Genomic DNA, 15,634 nt, shown 5'->3' with positions numbered 1-15,634 from the left:
ACACCATGAAAATGGCGTTTGTTGTTATTGTTAATAATTACAAATAGAAAAACATTTTACACAGAGACATCATAGTGCACTGAAAAATACCTGGTCAATGATGCACCAAACTTCCCCTTAGCAATTTTCTACAAGGAGCTGGCTTGTAAGAACTTCAGATGTCTACTGTATATATTTTTTCATTGTTTACAATTATTTACATTGTTTTATATATTTTGTTGTTTATGTATTTGTAGTAAGGATTTGAAGTGTTGCATTTGATGTCTAGAAAACGTAAAGATACTTGAAAACCAAAGTAGGGGCACCTGGCTTAGTCCATAGAGCATGTGACTCTTGATCTCTGGATTTTGAGTTTGAGCCCCCATGTTGGGTATAGAGATTATTTTAAAATAAAATCTTTAAAACAAAAACCAAAAAACAAAAAAGATGGGACAGGTTAGATACTAATACAATCAGGTTCAAAAAATATTGTTCGAGGCTCATTTTTTAATGATAAACCCATGACTCTCATACCGATGCATAAAGTGAGCACGTCAAGATTTTATCTAGCACATTGTTAACGAGGGAAACGTAGGACATTACAATATTTCAGAGGACAATCCAAAGAGGAGAAACATTTATAGAGCAGGAATATTGAGAAGAATGTGCAAATGGAAAAAAAAAACTGGCTTCTCTCCCAGTGACCTAGGGAAGGCAATGGAACCTTCACTGGACAGAGATTATGTACGTCTCTGGAGACAAGAATTATTCCACATTCCTGTCAGCTTTCTACAACTCACAAAGTTGTAAAATAGCTTAAAGCAGGGTAAGGTGCACAGTCCTCCTAAACCCAGAACTGGAAGGGTATACTCATCTGAAAATTCATTATTTTCCAATAAACCCAAATTTTCTCCGATAATATTAAATGACAGCAGTAAGAGGTTTGGAGTACTGGCCAAAATTTGTTTGTTTCACTTGGGTTGTATAACCAGAGGCAAGTGGGCTTCCATTTACTTACCTGAATGTAAAATGGGAATGTAAAATGCTTACCTTAGAGGAATTGTTGGACTAAATGAGAAAATATGTTATAAATGGCGGAACCTGTGCCTGGCCTGTGCTCAGTGCTCCGTGAAGGTTGGCAATTGTCCACCTTTTAGGTGAGTGTAAGAATTCACTTAACTTCATTGTTGCCTCAGGATGACCATCTCCTGAAACCAGGGCCCCCAAGCCTCTAGGGATTTGTCAGGGAACACATGCTTTGCTTCAAATCAGAGTCACATCGTAGAATCTGTTAACTTGCATTTTGATCCAACTTGACGGGTTCCTCGATCTTAATCCTTTTGTTTTCCTTCAAATCCTGGTACCTTTCAGGTCTTTTATACTACATACTTAAGATGATTTTACTAGCTTCTAGCCCCCGGTAATTGTAGGTTCTTTAAAATTCTTTTTAACAGCACACTCCTCGTATTGCTTGGCTTTTTGTTCACCAACTCCTGTTTTTTGAGTCGAAAGTACATACATTTCAGGTGAATACACTTTGGAAATATTAATCCAAGTTATTTTTTTACTGTGCCTTTCTAGTTATAACATGAATTCTGAGTTTTCTTTGGTATGTGTCAGTTATGCTCAATCTAGCTTTGCGCTATTAAAAGCTCACAAATCATTATTAGTCTCCTTTTGAGTGACAATGACACTATTACAACCAGTGCAAACTTTGGTAATTAGCTCATGCATGCCTTTAACTTATGAGCTTAACTCTATGCTTTCAGCAAATGAGAGAGAAATAAGATCGCCACCATTACTATTTTTAAAAATGAGAGTGAGAAAGCGCATGAACACACGGGGTGGAAAGGGGTAGAGAAAGAATCTCAAGCAAGACCTACCCCCAAAATTAGAAATAATTTGAAGGTTTGAAGGTTTGAAGGGACAGCTGAAGGGCACAGAGCCCACCGCAGACCTCGATCTCATGACCTGCAGATCATGGCCTGAGCTGAAATCAGGAATCGGATGCTTAACCAACTGAGCCAATCAAGCACCCCAAATTACTACTGTTACTATTGAGCAATTCTCCCTGCTCATTTCATCCATGAGCTCATACTGGGAATGTGGGTGAGACATTGACCTCTATTTCCTCCATTACTATGTTCCCTATGCTAATGGTATGAGCATCTCATTGTGCTGAGTATAATTCTTATGCTTAAAGGTAAGTCTTGTTTGTTTTTTCTTTTTTTTAACTTCACGTAGCACTTAGATGTAAACTAACTTCCTCATTTGTGGCTGAATTAAAGGACCAGCCACATATTTCACGGTTGAAGTAAAAACAGGTTACGCAGACTTACTGAGATAGTAGGTATGTTCATTGTATTCGAGGTAATATATTTTCAAATACAATTTTTGTTTACAACTTAACCCTCTACAAAAAGCACTACTCCATTTTACTTAAAATTAAGGTAACCAGTAAAACCCAGTTAAATTAAAAAAAAATCTACCTATCTATCTTTCTCTCTCTCTCTATCTACCTATCTACCTATCTATCCTCCAAAGCACTCAGATGTTGTGCAAATGAAATGATTTTATGATCTTGGACACAAAGTCAGGTGAAGAAAAAATAGTTTATTAAATTTTCATTGTAGAAATTTTAGTCATAAGCTACATTATCTGTTGGGAGGTCTATTCATTTCTACAGTTTGTTACATGTGCTAATGATTCCCAACTTCCTTAATGCAGGCCAGACTTTTACCCGACCTTCAGACTCATACATCTAACTGAATACTATACATCTTTCCACATGTGGATGTCTCAACAAGCAGGCAATTCAAATTGAATTTCATGTGCAAAATTAAATGCCTCTCTGAACCTCCTATTCTCTCCTTCCTGGGCTCCCTGCCTCCCCCACCCCCAGGAGTTACCACCTTACTTTCCTTACTTCTATTTCAGCACGTGGCATCACTACCATCCCCCAAGTTGTCCAAGTGAAAAACATCGGTATATTATTTACTGACAGATGAAGTTAGTATCTGTCACTTTTCTCCCTAAAAACCTAGAAATGGTTCCTGTGTTTGGCAAAAGACCAAAAACCTTCACACAAACTTTAGGTTCTTAGCTTTCTCTAGAGTTTTAGGTTTTCTACTATTAGTAACCACTAATAAAGTAGAGTGGTTTAAAGGGCAAAGAGTTCATTTAAAGATTTTTATTCATTCATTTGAGAGAGAGACAGAGACAGAGACAGAGAACAAGCTGGGAGAGAGGCAGAGGAAGAGGGAGCAGCAGACTCCCTGCTGAGCAAGGTGCCCGATGTGGGGCTTGATCCCAGGACTCTGGGATTATGACCCGAGCTGAAGGCAGACCCTTTACCAACCGAGTCATCCAGGTGCCCCTTTATTACTATTATTTTTAATTCAAAGATTTTTATTTATTCATTTGAGAGAGAGAAAGAAAAAGCTGGGAGAGGGGCAGAGGAAGAGTAAAGGGCAAAGAGTTCAAAACTCATAAACTGAGCAAAAACTTGACTGTGTGTAGACAGCAGCATAACAGCAAGCACTCCATATAGATGTCTGAGTGGAGGTCCAGCGATGAGTTCAATTACAATAGTCTTAAGTAAATGGATGCCAACAAAGTGTTATGTAAAATGGAAAAAAAATTTTTTTCATTTCTTACCTCCACTGGATTTTAGAAATTAATGTTTTAATGCAGAACCTAGTTTAGTGTGAGCAAAAATGGAAACTAGTTGTTGAGCTATTATACTTACCTTGGGGATGTACAGCTAATTTTTTAATAGCATTCTTGGGGCCAATTTTTCAAACCTACTTTAAAAATTTTTGGTCCCAGTCTTCTCTCTTATATGTCTTCTATCTAGGATAATGGTACACAAACTGCTTTTCATACCTCTCTCTCATAATTTTATCTTTGTCCCAGGATTGAGGGAGGCTAAGTTACAATTTGTAACTGCTATTGAAAAAATGAAAAATATATTCCAGTTCCTTTTTTGGCCAAAATATGCTCCCCACCTCTCTCTTTGCTTATAATACATTAAATAATAAGCATAATGAGGACGTTTGTTTATTTTCTGTATTATAAACTCTAAAGGGACTAGCTTTTATTTTTACACAGTAAAATGTCAATGGAAACATCAACATCAAATATCCTCAGATATAAAAACAAAGCAAGTTTTAAAAATGTATTGTTAAAGTTGCTGTTTAAAGCAGTAAGTCATAGACAGATATTTTAAATAAAAATTACAAATCACAAAGCCTTACATACAAAAAATTTTAAATTAGGTGCAGTTGAAATGATAGACGATTAGAAGATCTGTCTTACTCTTGTCTACAGGGGAGGACTCAGTGAGCTTTTAATTTAAAAATACCAAGTACTGTCTCAGTACAATAGAATTGGAAGAAACTAAAGTTGGGGATTTCCCAATGATTTTATTGAGGTAATTTTTCCCAATTTTGTACATATATGCATTTATATATACTTAAGAAAGCTAAACAATGTTCTAAGGCACTTGGAATTGTGCACAGCAAAGTATCCTATAATATTATACAACTAAATAGAGCATAATTTTGCTTTTTAAATAACACAAACACCAGTAAGGAATAAAAAAGGTAATACATAGTCTGTCTTTCAGGTTACAATAGTGGAATACATATACATATCTGTGTATATGTGTAGGTATTTATACCCACATACTATAATACAGTACAGATCAAGAACAACAAAAAAAGAGAAACTGTCATGTTAATCAGTGTACAGTTCCAGTTACTTACACTCACAGATATTGTACCTGTGTAATATGTATAATTAGATCACTTACTGGAAATCAGGAATCATTCAGTCAGTCTGATAATGATCACAGCTTACCATTCTTAATCACTTTTAACCAAAGATTAAAATAACAAACAAATGCATACAGTTCTTTATTTAAAAATCACTATTACATAGAAAAAAATGACAAGTTTGAGTTTTTGCTAGGTACTACATCTGGGGAAATTGGTTCAGAATGTTTTGAACACATTGGCACATGTCTAAGCCACAGAAGAAATATTTAAAAAAATAAAAAATAAAAATTAGTGCCTATATTTTAAGTAATGAAAGTGGTGTGACCCTAAATTTATTCAGATTGTTTTCAAATGCTACTTAGCACTGCAAAGGTGATGTCTTTTCGTGAAGGCTCTCTAAGCAGTGTAATGATACAAATTATAGCAAAAGCATCCAGTAAGGGAGGAGCCCCCCAAATTGGCAAGTGGCACAAATATTATTGGCATTTTAACATACCATGAAATTGACCTGAGGGTAGAGTGGCATTCTGCCTCATTTACTCCCTTTAAGTTATTCTTAAAAAGAAAAAAAAATACTGGTATTTAACAAGATAAGAATTCTTAAGCACCATCTAAAAATTCCCTATATAACCTCCTTTATCAACTCTTCAGTTGTTCTGTCTCGAAAAAGATAGTTGGAAATTTTAATACTTAGAAAATTTATAGTGGCTAAATTCTTCCATTTGATTAGCCACAATGGATCCACATCATTTCAAGACATATTTAACCATTCAGTTTCGGTGAGAAGAAGCAACAGAGAATATGTTTATGTATCGTTAGCATAGCTCAGTAATGTTTCAACGAGGTGAAGCCATCTTGAATTGTGCATGACCATCACGGAAGTATGAACGATATGCGTGCAATCCAGGTAATCCACGCTTCCTTCATCATTCAGTACTGACACATTTTACAAAAGTTGAACTGCATGACTATCGTTATACAGGGGAGAATTCAAGCATGTGCCTGTGGATTAAATGCTTCTTTAACAGGTAAACAGGGGATTGCTTTGTAACTCAAGGGATGCATCTTACTGGTGAAATTTAATGGGGATTTTCACGGACCACCAGTTTTGTTCATGTGGATTGGTAGCTGTATTTGGGATTAAGCTATGTTAATAATCCTCAAGACACTGACAAAGATGGTGACCAACAATGTAGTCCTCAGGTAAAACTGTGAGACCAAAACCGAAAAAAAAGTTTGCTTCATTTGAAATTTCTCCTGTTTAACTACATACAGGGACTAGCCAAGTGACTCTGCCCACTGAAACTGCCAAGGCCACCCAGCAACCTCCTCCCTGTAGAGCTGGCAAGTTAAAGATTCACTGGAGCAGAAGGTTTGAAAAATAAAGGGGAAGAAACTATTAAGCCCAAAGTATGCAAGGCAGCCCAGACGAGGTTTTGAAATAGGTACTTTTCCCTGCATGTCCTCAAACTGCAGTAGACAGTGGTACTGAAGGGAGGTGGTCCTGCCTTAGAGGGCCTTTGGACACAGGGGAGCGTTTCTGACTTTCGGTTTTTACAGGGACTGGGCATGCTCCTGGCATTTAGTCAGCAGGGACTTAGGATATAAAACATCTTGCAGTGTAGGGAACATTTCTGTAAACAAAGAATTACCCAGCTCTAAAGGCCAACAGCACCCCACTGAGAAACACTGATCAACAGTGCCGGGCTCATAGGTGCAGTTTGTGGCAGCAATGCGACAGGCTAAATGACACTTTTTGTACAGTAAATCCTAGCATGGCTAAAAATGACTCCTGCCTATAAGGCTGGCCTTTGGTGAGAATTGCTGCCACAGGATTCTTATTTATTTTATTTTATTTTATATTTTATTTTTGCCAAAAATCTGACAGTATATGTAGTCGGATTTCTTAATTTGGAATGACCTTGTGAACTCTGCTTCCATTGTCTTCCAGGTATGCTAACGGTGATTCCCATTTTCATACAGAACTTAAGTTTAGTTATTACGAAAAATAAGGGGAAAGTGAAAATGACAACTGGTCTGGGAATATTCTACCGTTGTCCCCACCATCCTTTGGTCTCTGGCAAATTATAGGAGTTCCTCATGCTGCTCTTTGAAACTTGGATTTGAGCTACCTAAAGATGAGCTTTCTCTCAGAAACATGGTTCTATTAATTTGATGATGACTTTTGCCATTGCATTCCCCTCTTGGACATATTTCAGTTCCAGAAGTTCATTCTGCTTTGCCAAGCAAAATAATGATACAGCCTGCCAGTAAGAGGACAGAAAATACTCATAGTGGCACATAACCTATTTCCAGAAGCCAAAGCTAGCCAGTGGCAAGAAGCAAGTCATATATTTTTGGAATATATGGTTTATATATATACATATATATATAAAGAGAATGTAATAAGGGCTAAATAAATTCTGTTGATTTAACTTTTGTTATTGGGCAATATTGAGTTCAGCGTTCACAGTTCACATTTGTTACAGAAGGTTTAAGTGTCTCAGTTTTATCATATCGAAAATACACTCTTGAATTCATAGTGTGAAATCCTTACTTTATTTTAAACTGTTTCTGTGACCGCAGAATTTCATAAATATATACGGCGGTATTGTTGTTTGACTGTGATAAAAAAAAAAAAAAACAACTCTGTAAATAAATTACATCTTAGTGGTTCCTTACTGCTCACATCATACTCTGATGATGTGAAGAAATTAGTTCTTGTCTCAAGTGATGTACTTTTACTAGTAAGGTTAGGGATAATAATAGGACTGGAATTTAGGAATGCTGCAGCTACTGTACTGATGAAATGACATAAATGTATGTATCTTCCATCTTACCTATTTTGAGGAAAACTTCTCACTGTGTTTAATGTGCTGCTGGGACCACTTAAAAAATAATAAACTGAAGAAATTTTTGAGAAAAAGGAGAAAAGACAGATTTCACTCTTTAAATATGTACATGCTACTATGTGGTAGGCGAGACTGTCTTTTTCTATCGTGAACACATATCATTTTTGAAAGTTGTGTCTGTCTGACTATTGCATATAAATACAATGCCTGTTACATCTTAAAATGTGGTACATAAATCAGGACATGCAGTGTTAATGCAGAGTTTTTTCTCTTTTAATTGTAAGCTACTGGATTTTTTCAAAGTCCCAAGGTAGCACATAATTGTTGCAGGATGTGAAACCCAAATTATGGGTTTTAAGAAATTATCTCTCATTTTTAGTATCTGATGATTTTTGAAGGGTGTTTTTGATTCCTTTACTGGCCAAAATAGATTTTCACTTACATTTCAAAACTTTCTAACAGGACATATTTACTACCATTAGAAAAAGATACAAGACTACAATCATTATGCTAATAAAGGACATGAAAATGAAATCAGAAAGCCTGTTTTTCTGGGAAAATCAGAGAGATAGATGAGTTTGCTTTTTCCTCCATTTCAAACAGCTACTCACATATCCCAAATGGTTCTCTGAATACTATAGATTTAGTTTAAATAATTTAAGGGATTAACATAAAGGTAAATTATACCAAATATAAAAAAAGTAAGACATTTCACATATACAGGGAATTATCAGGCAGGGTTGCCTTAAATTAATGCAGAGAACTAATTTCATCAGCCCACAAAGATGCTGTAAAGCCCAGGGCGTCTTCTTACCAGCTTAATGTTAATGTTCTTTTGCTCCATTTAAAAAAAAAGAGAGAAATGGCCACTTTGTGTTTTACAGTCTGTCTGGTTCCTTCCTGCCAGAGATCTTCCTGGATATGGGTTTGTTTTCTTCCCTAATCATATCTTGGGGATTCAGGAAAACTCACTCACTTCCTCTATGTCAGCCTAATGTCTCACTTTAAATAGGGAAAAGGCTGGTGCTGTGTTACAACAGCCCAATTCACACACACATTTTTTTTCATAGAACTGCAGCTTATTGGTTGGATACTCCAAATGCTGGCACTGGGCAGAGGCCTAATTATATGGAGCGTGGTCCACATCTTTAGGGATGCCAGGTAAGAGACCTGTGGACAGGTTGCTGGATATGCTGAATATGCAGTGTTTCTACCTTTTAAAATTAGCTATGAAGGGGGCGCCTGGGTGGCTCAGTGGGTTAAGGCTCTGCCTTCACTCAGGCCATGATCCTAGGGTCCTGGGATAGAGTCCTGCAATGGGCTCTCTGCTCAGCGGGGAGCCTGCTCCTCCCCCACCACCCCAGCCTGCCCCTCTGCCTACTTGTGATCTCTGTTTGTCAAATAAATAAAAGCCCTTTAAAATTAGCTATGAATGCAGAGACTTATTCTGAAAAATACAGGTTAGCTCACAATCCTTCTATTCGAATCATTCTAATGATGTAACTGGCGGTTTCAATTCTTAAATATTAGACTAGCAGTGGTAATATTTGTGACTTTTAAATTTCGCTCTAACTTTTAAACTTTTCTCTAAATGTGTCAATTGGTATAAAGTGTGGGTGGTTCAAAAATCTGACATATCATATAAGCAAAAGAGCATATGGAGGGACTGGAGTCTCATCTTTGTACTGGGGTGCATCTCATTGTAGGGGATTAAAAACTTCATCACATGCACCAGGAGTGAGAAAAAACTGCTTCTTTTACCAACCAAGTAGAGACTTTCTATGACCTGTATCTTCAGTGCTAAAACAGTGATAACGTCTTATATTTACCATTTTATAGAAGCCTCGTGATTAAAAATTAGTACAACATTTAAGGACTTGAAGTATAGAAAATTAAAGTAACATTATATCCCTTGAAATTTTTCCCAAGACACAACAATGATAATACAATATTAAGGAAAAGAATGGCTTCGGCCAAAAAATTAGAACAAAGTTAACATCCATGGTTGGATTTAAATACTATGAAATGTACAAAACCTTTGAGCCAAAGAAAGACACCTGGGCATACAGAACATTTGTTTCATCTTAAACTAGTAATGAAATAGCAACAGCGCAAAATCTGGGTTTATTATGCACAGAGCTGAGTATGGCAAAAGGTGTAACAATGCTGCTTATTTTTCTTAGATATAAAATGGTCCTGGCTTTTTCTAAAGCCTTTTATTTTTAAGTAAAATCACCCAATTTTAGTGGTTCTATAAAATATAAATGAATGACAGGATCCAAACTTATCCACCAGAGTAAATGTTTGCTTTTTTGGTTGAAATTGCAATTTACAGTCTTCCATATCATGAACCAGAAGCACTTCATAAAATTCCAGCCCAAGCTCTGAGAATAAAATAAAGTCTACTAGTCTTGTCTTGTTATTATATGTCTCATGTGTTTTTAATAAAAGGAGCACAAAACAACCATGAAAGAACAACTGAATGCAAGGTAGTATTTACATCTGGTATTTGGGAGCAGAAGCCAGGCTGTGCCTGCAACTCCAGGGAAAATAGCAAGATGGCAATTGAGGGTTTCTGAATGTAAACAATACTGACTATAGGCTCACAGAGAAACCTTCCTTCACAGAGAAACCTTTAATCTCACTCATTCTTTTGCATTGCAAGTCAATGCTATATTTATGGATGCAATCTGCAGACTCTTAAAATACAAAATGAGGTTCTCCTCACTTGCAACTTAGCAGGAATTTTCTGTGTTCTTTTAAGCCTTCGGGTACTTTTTTGATCCACATACTTAATTTTTTTTTAATAGCAGCAATCTAACTTAATGCAGCTCTGAAAATAAGTAGTCCTTTCCATGCCCATTCAGAACTAACTGCTGGCAGAACACTTGCATTTGCTTAAGTTTTAACTTTGGACTCAGATTTTTAAAAAACATGCTGTGATTGTCAATGTTCTCTTCCTTAGATCAAGTATGGTTGCCTCAATTTTGAAGATAATCGAGCTAGGGAAAGACCAAAAGATTTATTTCTAAAGCTTCCTACAGATTTATATGATCACATTCATCTGACTTTATTCCCAGTCCTGTTATCCTTGTAGAAGTTTGGTACATTAGATAAGGAGTATAAAAAAAAAGTGTGTATAGCTATGCTACTTAAAACATGCAACAAAATTTGGACAGGCATGCTTGTTAAGAGTCAATAAAAGTCTCTTGCATTTAAGAAAAAGATGCATGAAAACACTCAGACTTATTTCTGGCAATTGGATTCACTGGCACAACGCAAAATAATGGTACTATACTGCACCAACATAACGGTGGAATGAGAATATTCTTCTAGGATCAGGTCTTTAAGGAATCCACATTAGGTGATTAGATTCCCATATCTTAGTAAGTTCTCAGCTACCAAAAGCCTACTTCAAAAATATTTATGCTTTTATTTTCTCTTTTCTTCATTAACATAATGAAATATTTATCTTTTTTTCTGATTTTCCACCCCCACCCCTTTCCCGTGCCCAGCAGCTCCAGGCCCCCGATTTCTCTTTAACCCGTATTCCACAATTTGGCTTTCTGGTAACAGGGAGCCAGCGATTGTCTTCTGCTCATCTTCTTTGATTAAAACTCCTGATGGAGAATAACTGGTGTGACCATGGTGTTGCTTACCATTAATACGCATGCTGGACAGCAGAGTCATGCACCCCTCCCATTGCTTGTTGGCCCCACCTGGGCCATGCAGGCAGGGAGCACTTCCCATACACTTCCTTCACCAGTTAAACGGAAATACACACATTCAAATCCCAGTGCAATATCAGGTTTTCAGGAAGAGAGGCTTCCCCCAAAGATGATCAGTCCATGTTTCCAAAGAGTCTCACACTTCGTTATGGACGGTGAAACCTGACACAAGAAACAGAAACCCTGTGAGTCTGTGGTAGAGAAACACAGTCCGCAATTAGTAAAGTGAATAAGGTACAGTAATGTTTATAAATTAAAGGCAGTCTAGACATCCCCCAACTGAATTATTGTTATAAATCACCGTCATAACAGAATACTGTTACAAATGTGAGGTTGGAAAGCAGAGGCAGCCCCTACACAAAATATTCTGGTTATATGGTCCAGGATACAGAGAAATCAATACACAAAACATCACTAAACTTGAGGGTCATGTTCTGACCTGTACTGAGCAGAGTGGGATGTTTCATAAAGGATTTGGTTACACCTGGTTTGTAGTTCTAAAAGGAAACCATCAACAAATAGTCCCTATTGGTTTAGCTACCTTCTTTGCCTGAATTTCCAAATGCCTGCCAGCATTCCCATCCAAATGTTCCACTAAGCATGGCCACAGATATACAAATTATCTTTTCTTGTAAATCTGTCTTTGCACTTTTAAACGAAGATTTTATTTACTTATTTGAAAGAGAGACAGAGAGCTCATAGGAGCATGAGCAGGGGGAGGGGCAGAGAGAGAGGGAGAAGCAGACTCTCCTGCTGAGCATGGAGCCCAAGGTAGGGCTCAATCCCAGGACTCCGGGATTGACTTGAGCCAAAGGCAGATGCTTAACAGACAAGCCACTCATGCACCACTGCACTTTCTATCTTGTTAAACAATCTACCTTTTAAAAGATTTTTACTTTAGGACCCTCAGATTTGCAACTCATTTCTCTCCTTCACCCTCCATATCCCACTAGACACTAACTCTTGTCTCGTTTGCCTGTCTTTGATCCATCAAAGCTCTCCCGACTTTTGCTAGTCCTATTTGAACAGCCTGCTAGCTAGCTAGCTGGTTTCACATCCACTTTGAATTAAATTCCTAAAGCTAGCCCGGCATATAACCTCAGGAGTTACATGAATTTCCACGCTCTACATTTTTTTTTTTTTTAAGATTTTATTTATTTATTTGACAGACAGAGATCACAAGTAGGCAGAGAAGCAGGCAGAGAGAGAGGAGGAAGCAGGCTCCCTGCTGAGCAGAGAGCCCGATGCGGGGCTTGATCCCAGGACCCCAGGATCATGACCGAGCCAAAGGCAGAGGCTTTAACCCACTGAGCCACCCAGGCGCCCCTCACACTCTACATTTGTCAAATGAAGACAATACTCCTGTTTCAGTTACCTGGGCATTGTTTTTGCCCTCAGATCTTGCAAAAATCCTTACTCAAACCTGGCCCTTTGCACTGGCTTTACCCTCTAAATGGGCTGGCCCCACTTTGGGGGTAGAATGTTCTTCTTTCCCCAGACAGTGCTGATAGCTTCTTCTTGTCATTTAAATCACAGGATAGGTTGTATTTCCCTAAGAGATGTATTTCCCTTGTCCCTTCCACAGCATCCTGTTACATTTTCTTGATAGTTCTTAGCACAATTTGAAATCATCATGTTGATTTATTTGTTTACTTGCTAATGGTTTGTCTCCCTCACTAGAACATAATCATGGGAGACTGAAGACTTTATCTGACATGTTCTCAATTCCCCAGTCCAGAAAAGAGTCTAACTCACTCTGTGTGCTCAATCAATACTTGCTGAATGCATAAACAACTGATTACATATATACTGGGCACTTATAAAGTAAGTAATTCTTGTAACTGATGAATCTAATCACGAGACCCCCAAAATGAACTAAAATTAAATTTATACTAATCTATGATATTGCATATGATAGGACATTCCATCATGCTTTCTAGGAAGAGTCAACAACTACTGAAGAAAAATAGAAATCCTATAAAAATACTTCAAAATAGTAATTGAAAATCTCTTAAATCAAACTTTTTATTTAAATATTAAAAAGAGGCAGATAATAATGAGAAATGAAATTACAACTGTTTACCATATGCCCAGCACAACTCCAAGCACTATACATATATTACCTAGTTCAATCCTCAAAACAATCCTATGAGGTATCCCCTCCCCTCTGTACAGATGTGGAAACAGACACAGGGATGCTAAGTCATGTGCCCAAGGCACAGAGCTGGTAAGAGGAGGTGCCAGGCTCCAGACTCTATCCCTAATCTAGACCGACTATGAGAACCAGGACATGCCTTCACTCATACTTTCATTCAGAGCTTTCTTGGTGCCCTCTGGGTAGAATGCAAAGGAAGAGGTAACCAGTTAGATTTCTAAATCTGTCAGTTAGTTTTGATTAATTTTGACCAGAGAAAAGTCCTGTTCCACATCTTAGGCTACTTTTTTTTTTTTTTTTTTTTTAAAGATTTTGTTTATTCGAGAGACAGAGAGTGAGCAGGGAGAGTAGGGAGAGGGGCAGATGGAAAGGGAGAGAGAGAACGCCAAGCGTACTTGGCACTGAGCATGGAGCCTGACATGGGGTTCCATCAGGCCCGATGGGCGGAGTTCCTGAGCTGAGCTAAAATCAAGAGTCAGATGCTTATTTGACTGAGCCCGCCTAACCTGTACTTTGATAGCTACGGTTTCCTCAAAAACATCTGCCTTTTGTCACAAAGGGAACTAGGTGAGAATGGGCTCAGCACAAACTTTTTGCAATTACTAGAAAAGCAAGTCCAGTGACATCCTTGAGGATGAAATGAGCAGTATCACTTCTCTCCACGCAGGACACACAAGCACTCTCCATACGATGCAGAGGGAGCAGGAGCCCCAGGAGCCCCAGGGGGCCCCCGACAATACAGACAAATATACGGCGCCTGCAGGGGCTTCCCACCCTGAGCTATCAAAGGTCCCTCTTTGTTAGGTTCAGCTTTTCTAGGAATTAAATACAAGCTCTTCTAATTTAGCCATTATTTTAGCCCTCTCCTAATTTGCTGGGCTTTGTACAGCAAACATTCCACAGTGCCCTAATCTTCGCTTGGCTCTGGATTCAAAGGACAAGCATGGGGAAACAACAAGCATGGGCAGGTTTGGTCTTCACACTGATGATGTCTGAGATGCAGAAGGTCAATAAACGAATAAGGGAGTTGAGCAATAAAGTGAGTAGTCAGTGGACCGGAGAAGATTTAAAACTTTCTAAAGCCCAGAATTTTCCTGGAAAGTGTTCTGCTTTTAATTTCCCCCAAATTAGCCGGACACTATAAAGTTTTCTGTTTTTCCCGCAGGCACTATTTGCCCACAGATCCCATCAGAGAATGAATTCCACATATGGGTGTGTGGAAGGTCACAGGCCATCAGGATAGCTCTTAGGGCTGGCTAAGAGAAGAAGGTGACCAACTAGTAGTGTGACTGCCACAACATGCTGACAAAGCCAGGGGTCAGAAATGTACCCTCTCTTCATATGGACCACCAGACCTGGTTTAAAAAACAGAACACAAAAATCCCACAAATAAAAAAGCCACCTCATATATTTTCTTGCACTATCCAATCAGAAAAAGACATTTATATCCTGTTTAAATTAGGCATCTTTTCTTCAAGTTCGGCTTGGAGGTACTGAAAATGTAAATTGTTCTTACATTTGTCACTACCCAACGGTGCGCATGCATTCTGAAATACGAGAAGTTCAGCTTTTCCTCCTAAGAAGATCACCTGACAGAATGAGTTGGGCTTTAGGCTTTCAGTTGACGGAGCAATAGATAGATACATTGTGCCCCAAGGATGCTCAAACTTTTCAGCCACTCTTATTTCAGAACTCTCCTGAGAATCAAATTTGAAGTTACCTATATTTTCTTATTATTAAAACTGGAATACATCTTTCTTAATTTCATACTGTTGAGAGGAAGTGAATGAGGGTGGAGCTACTTTAACGTCCCAGAATTGAGGTAAAGATCATTCTTTTTTTTTTAAAGATTTTTTTTTTTTTTTAATTTATCAGAGAGAGGGGGGGGGAGAGAGTGAGCACAGGCAGACAGAATAGCAGGCAGAGGCAGAGGGAGAAGCAGGCTCCCTGCTGAGCAAGGAGCCCGATGTGGGACTCGATCCCAGGACGCTGGGACCATGACCTGAGCCGAAGGCAGCTGCTTAACCAACTGAGCCAGATTCCTCCACAAATTACTCCCCCTTCCTATAAAATCATTCAAATAACAGAACATAACAAATTACCCACAAAAGTAAAATGTTACTTTCGTATACATAGATACAG

The 15,634-nt window shown here is 38.1% G+C and overlaps 1 protein-coding gene across 4 annotated transcripts in view; it reads right to left on the bottom strand.

The window, feature by feature from the left end:
- Positions 1-4,383: 4,383 nt before the first annotated feature.
- PHACTR2 (phosphatase and actin regulator 2) overlaps positions 4,384-15,634 on the bottom strand; it is a 191,398-nt gene continuing 180,147 nt past the window's right edge. For all 4 annotated transcript variants that reach the window (XM_059400866.1, XM_059400865.1, XM_059400868.1 and 1 more), the window contains one exon: positions 4,384-11,499. In XM_059400866.1, coding sequence (XP_059256849.1) covers positions 11,484-11,499 — 16 coding nt within the window. In that variant the 3' untranslated portion in view covers positions 4,384-11,483. The remainder of the gene's footprint in view (positions 11,500-15,634) is intronic.

The sequence above is a fragment of the Mustela nigripes genome, chromosome 5 (genome assembly GCF_022355385.1).
Source record: "Mustela nigripes isolate SB6536 chromosome 5, MUSNIG.SB6536, whole genome shotgun sequence".
NCBI classification, from domain to species: Eukaryota; Metazoa; Chordata; class Mammalia; order Carnivora; family Mustelidae; genus Mustela; species Mustela nigripes.
This window is presented reverse-complemented; position numbering and strand designations above follow the sequence as displayed.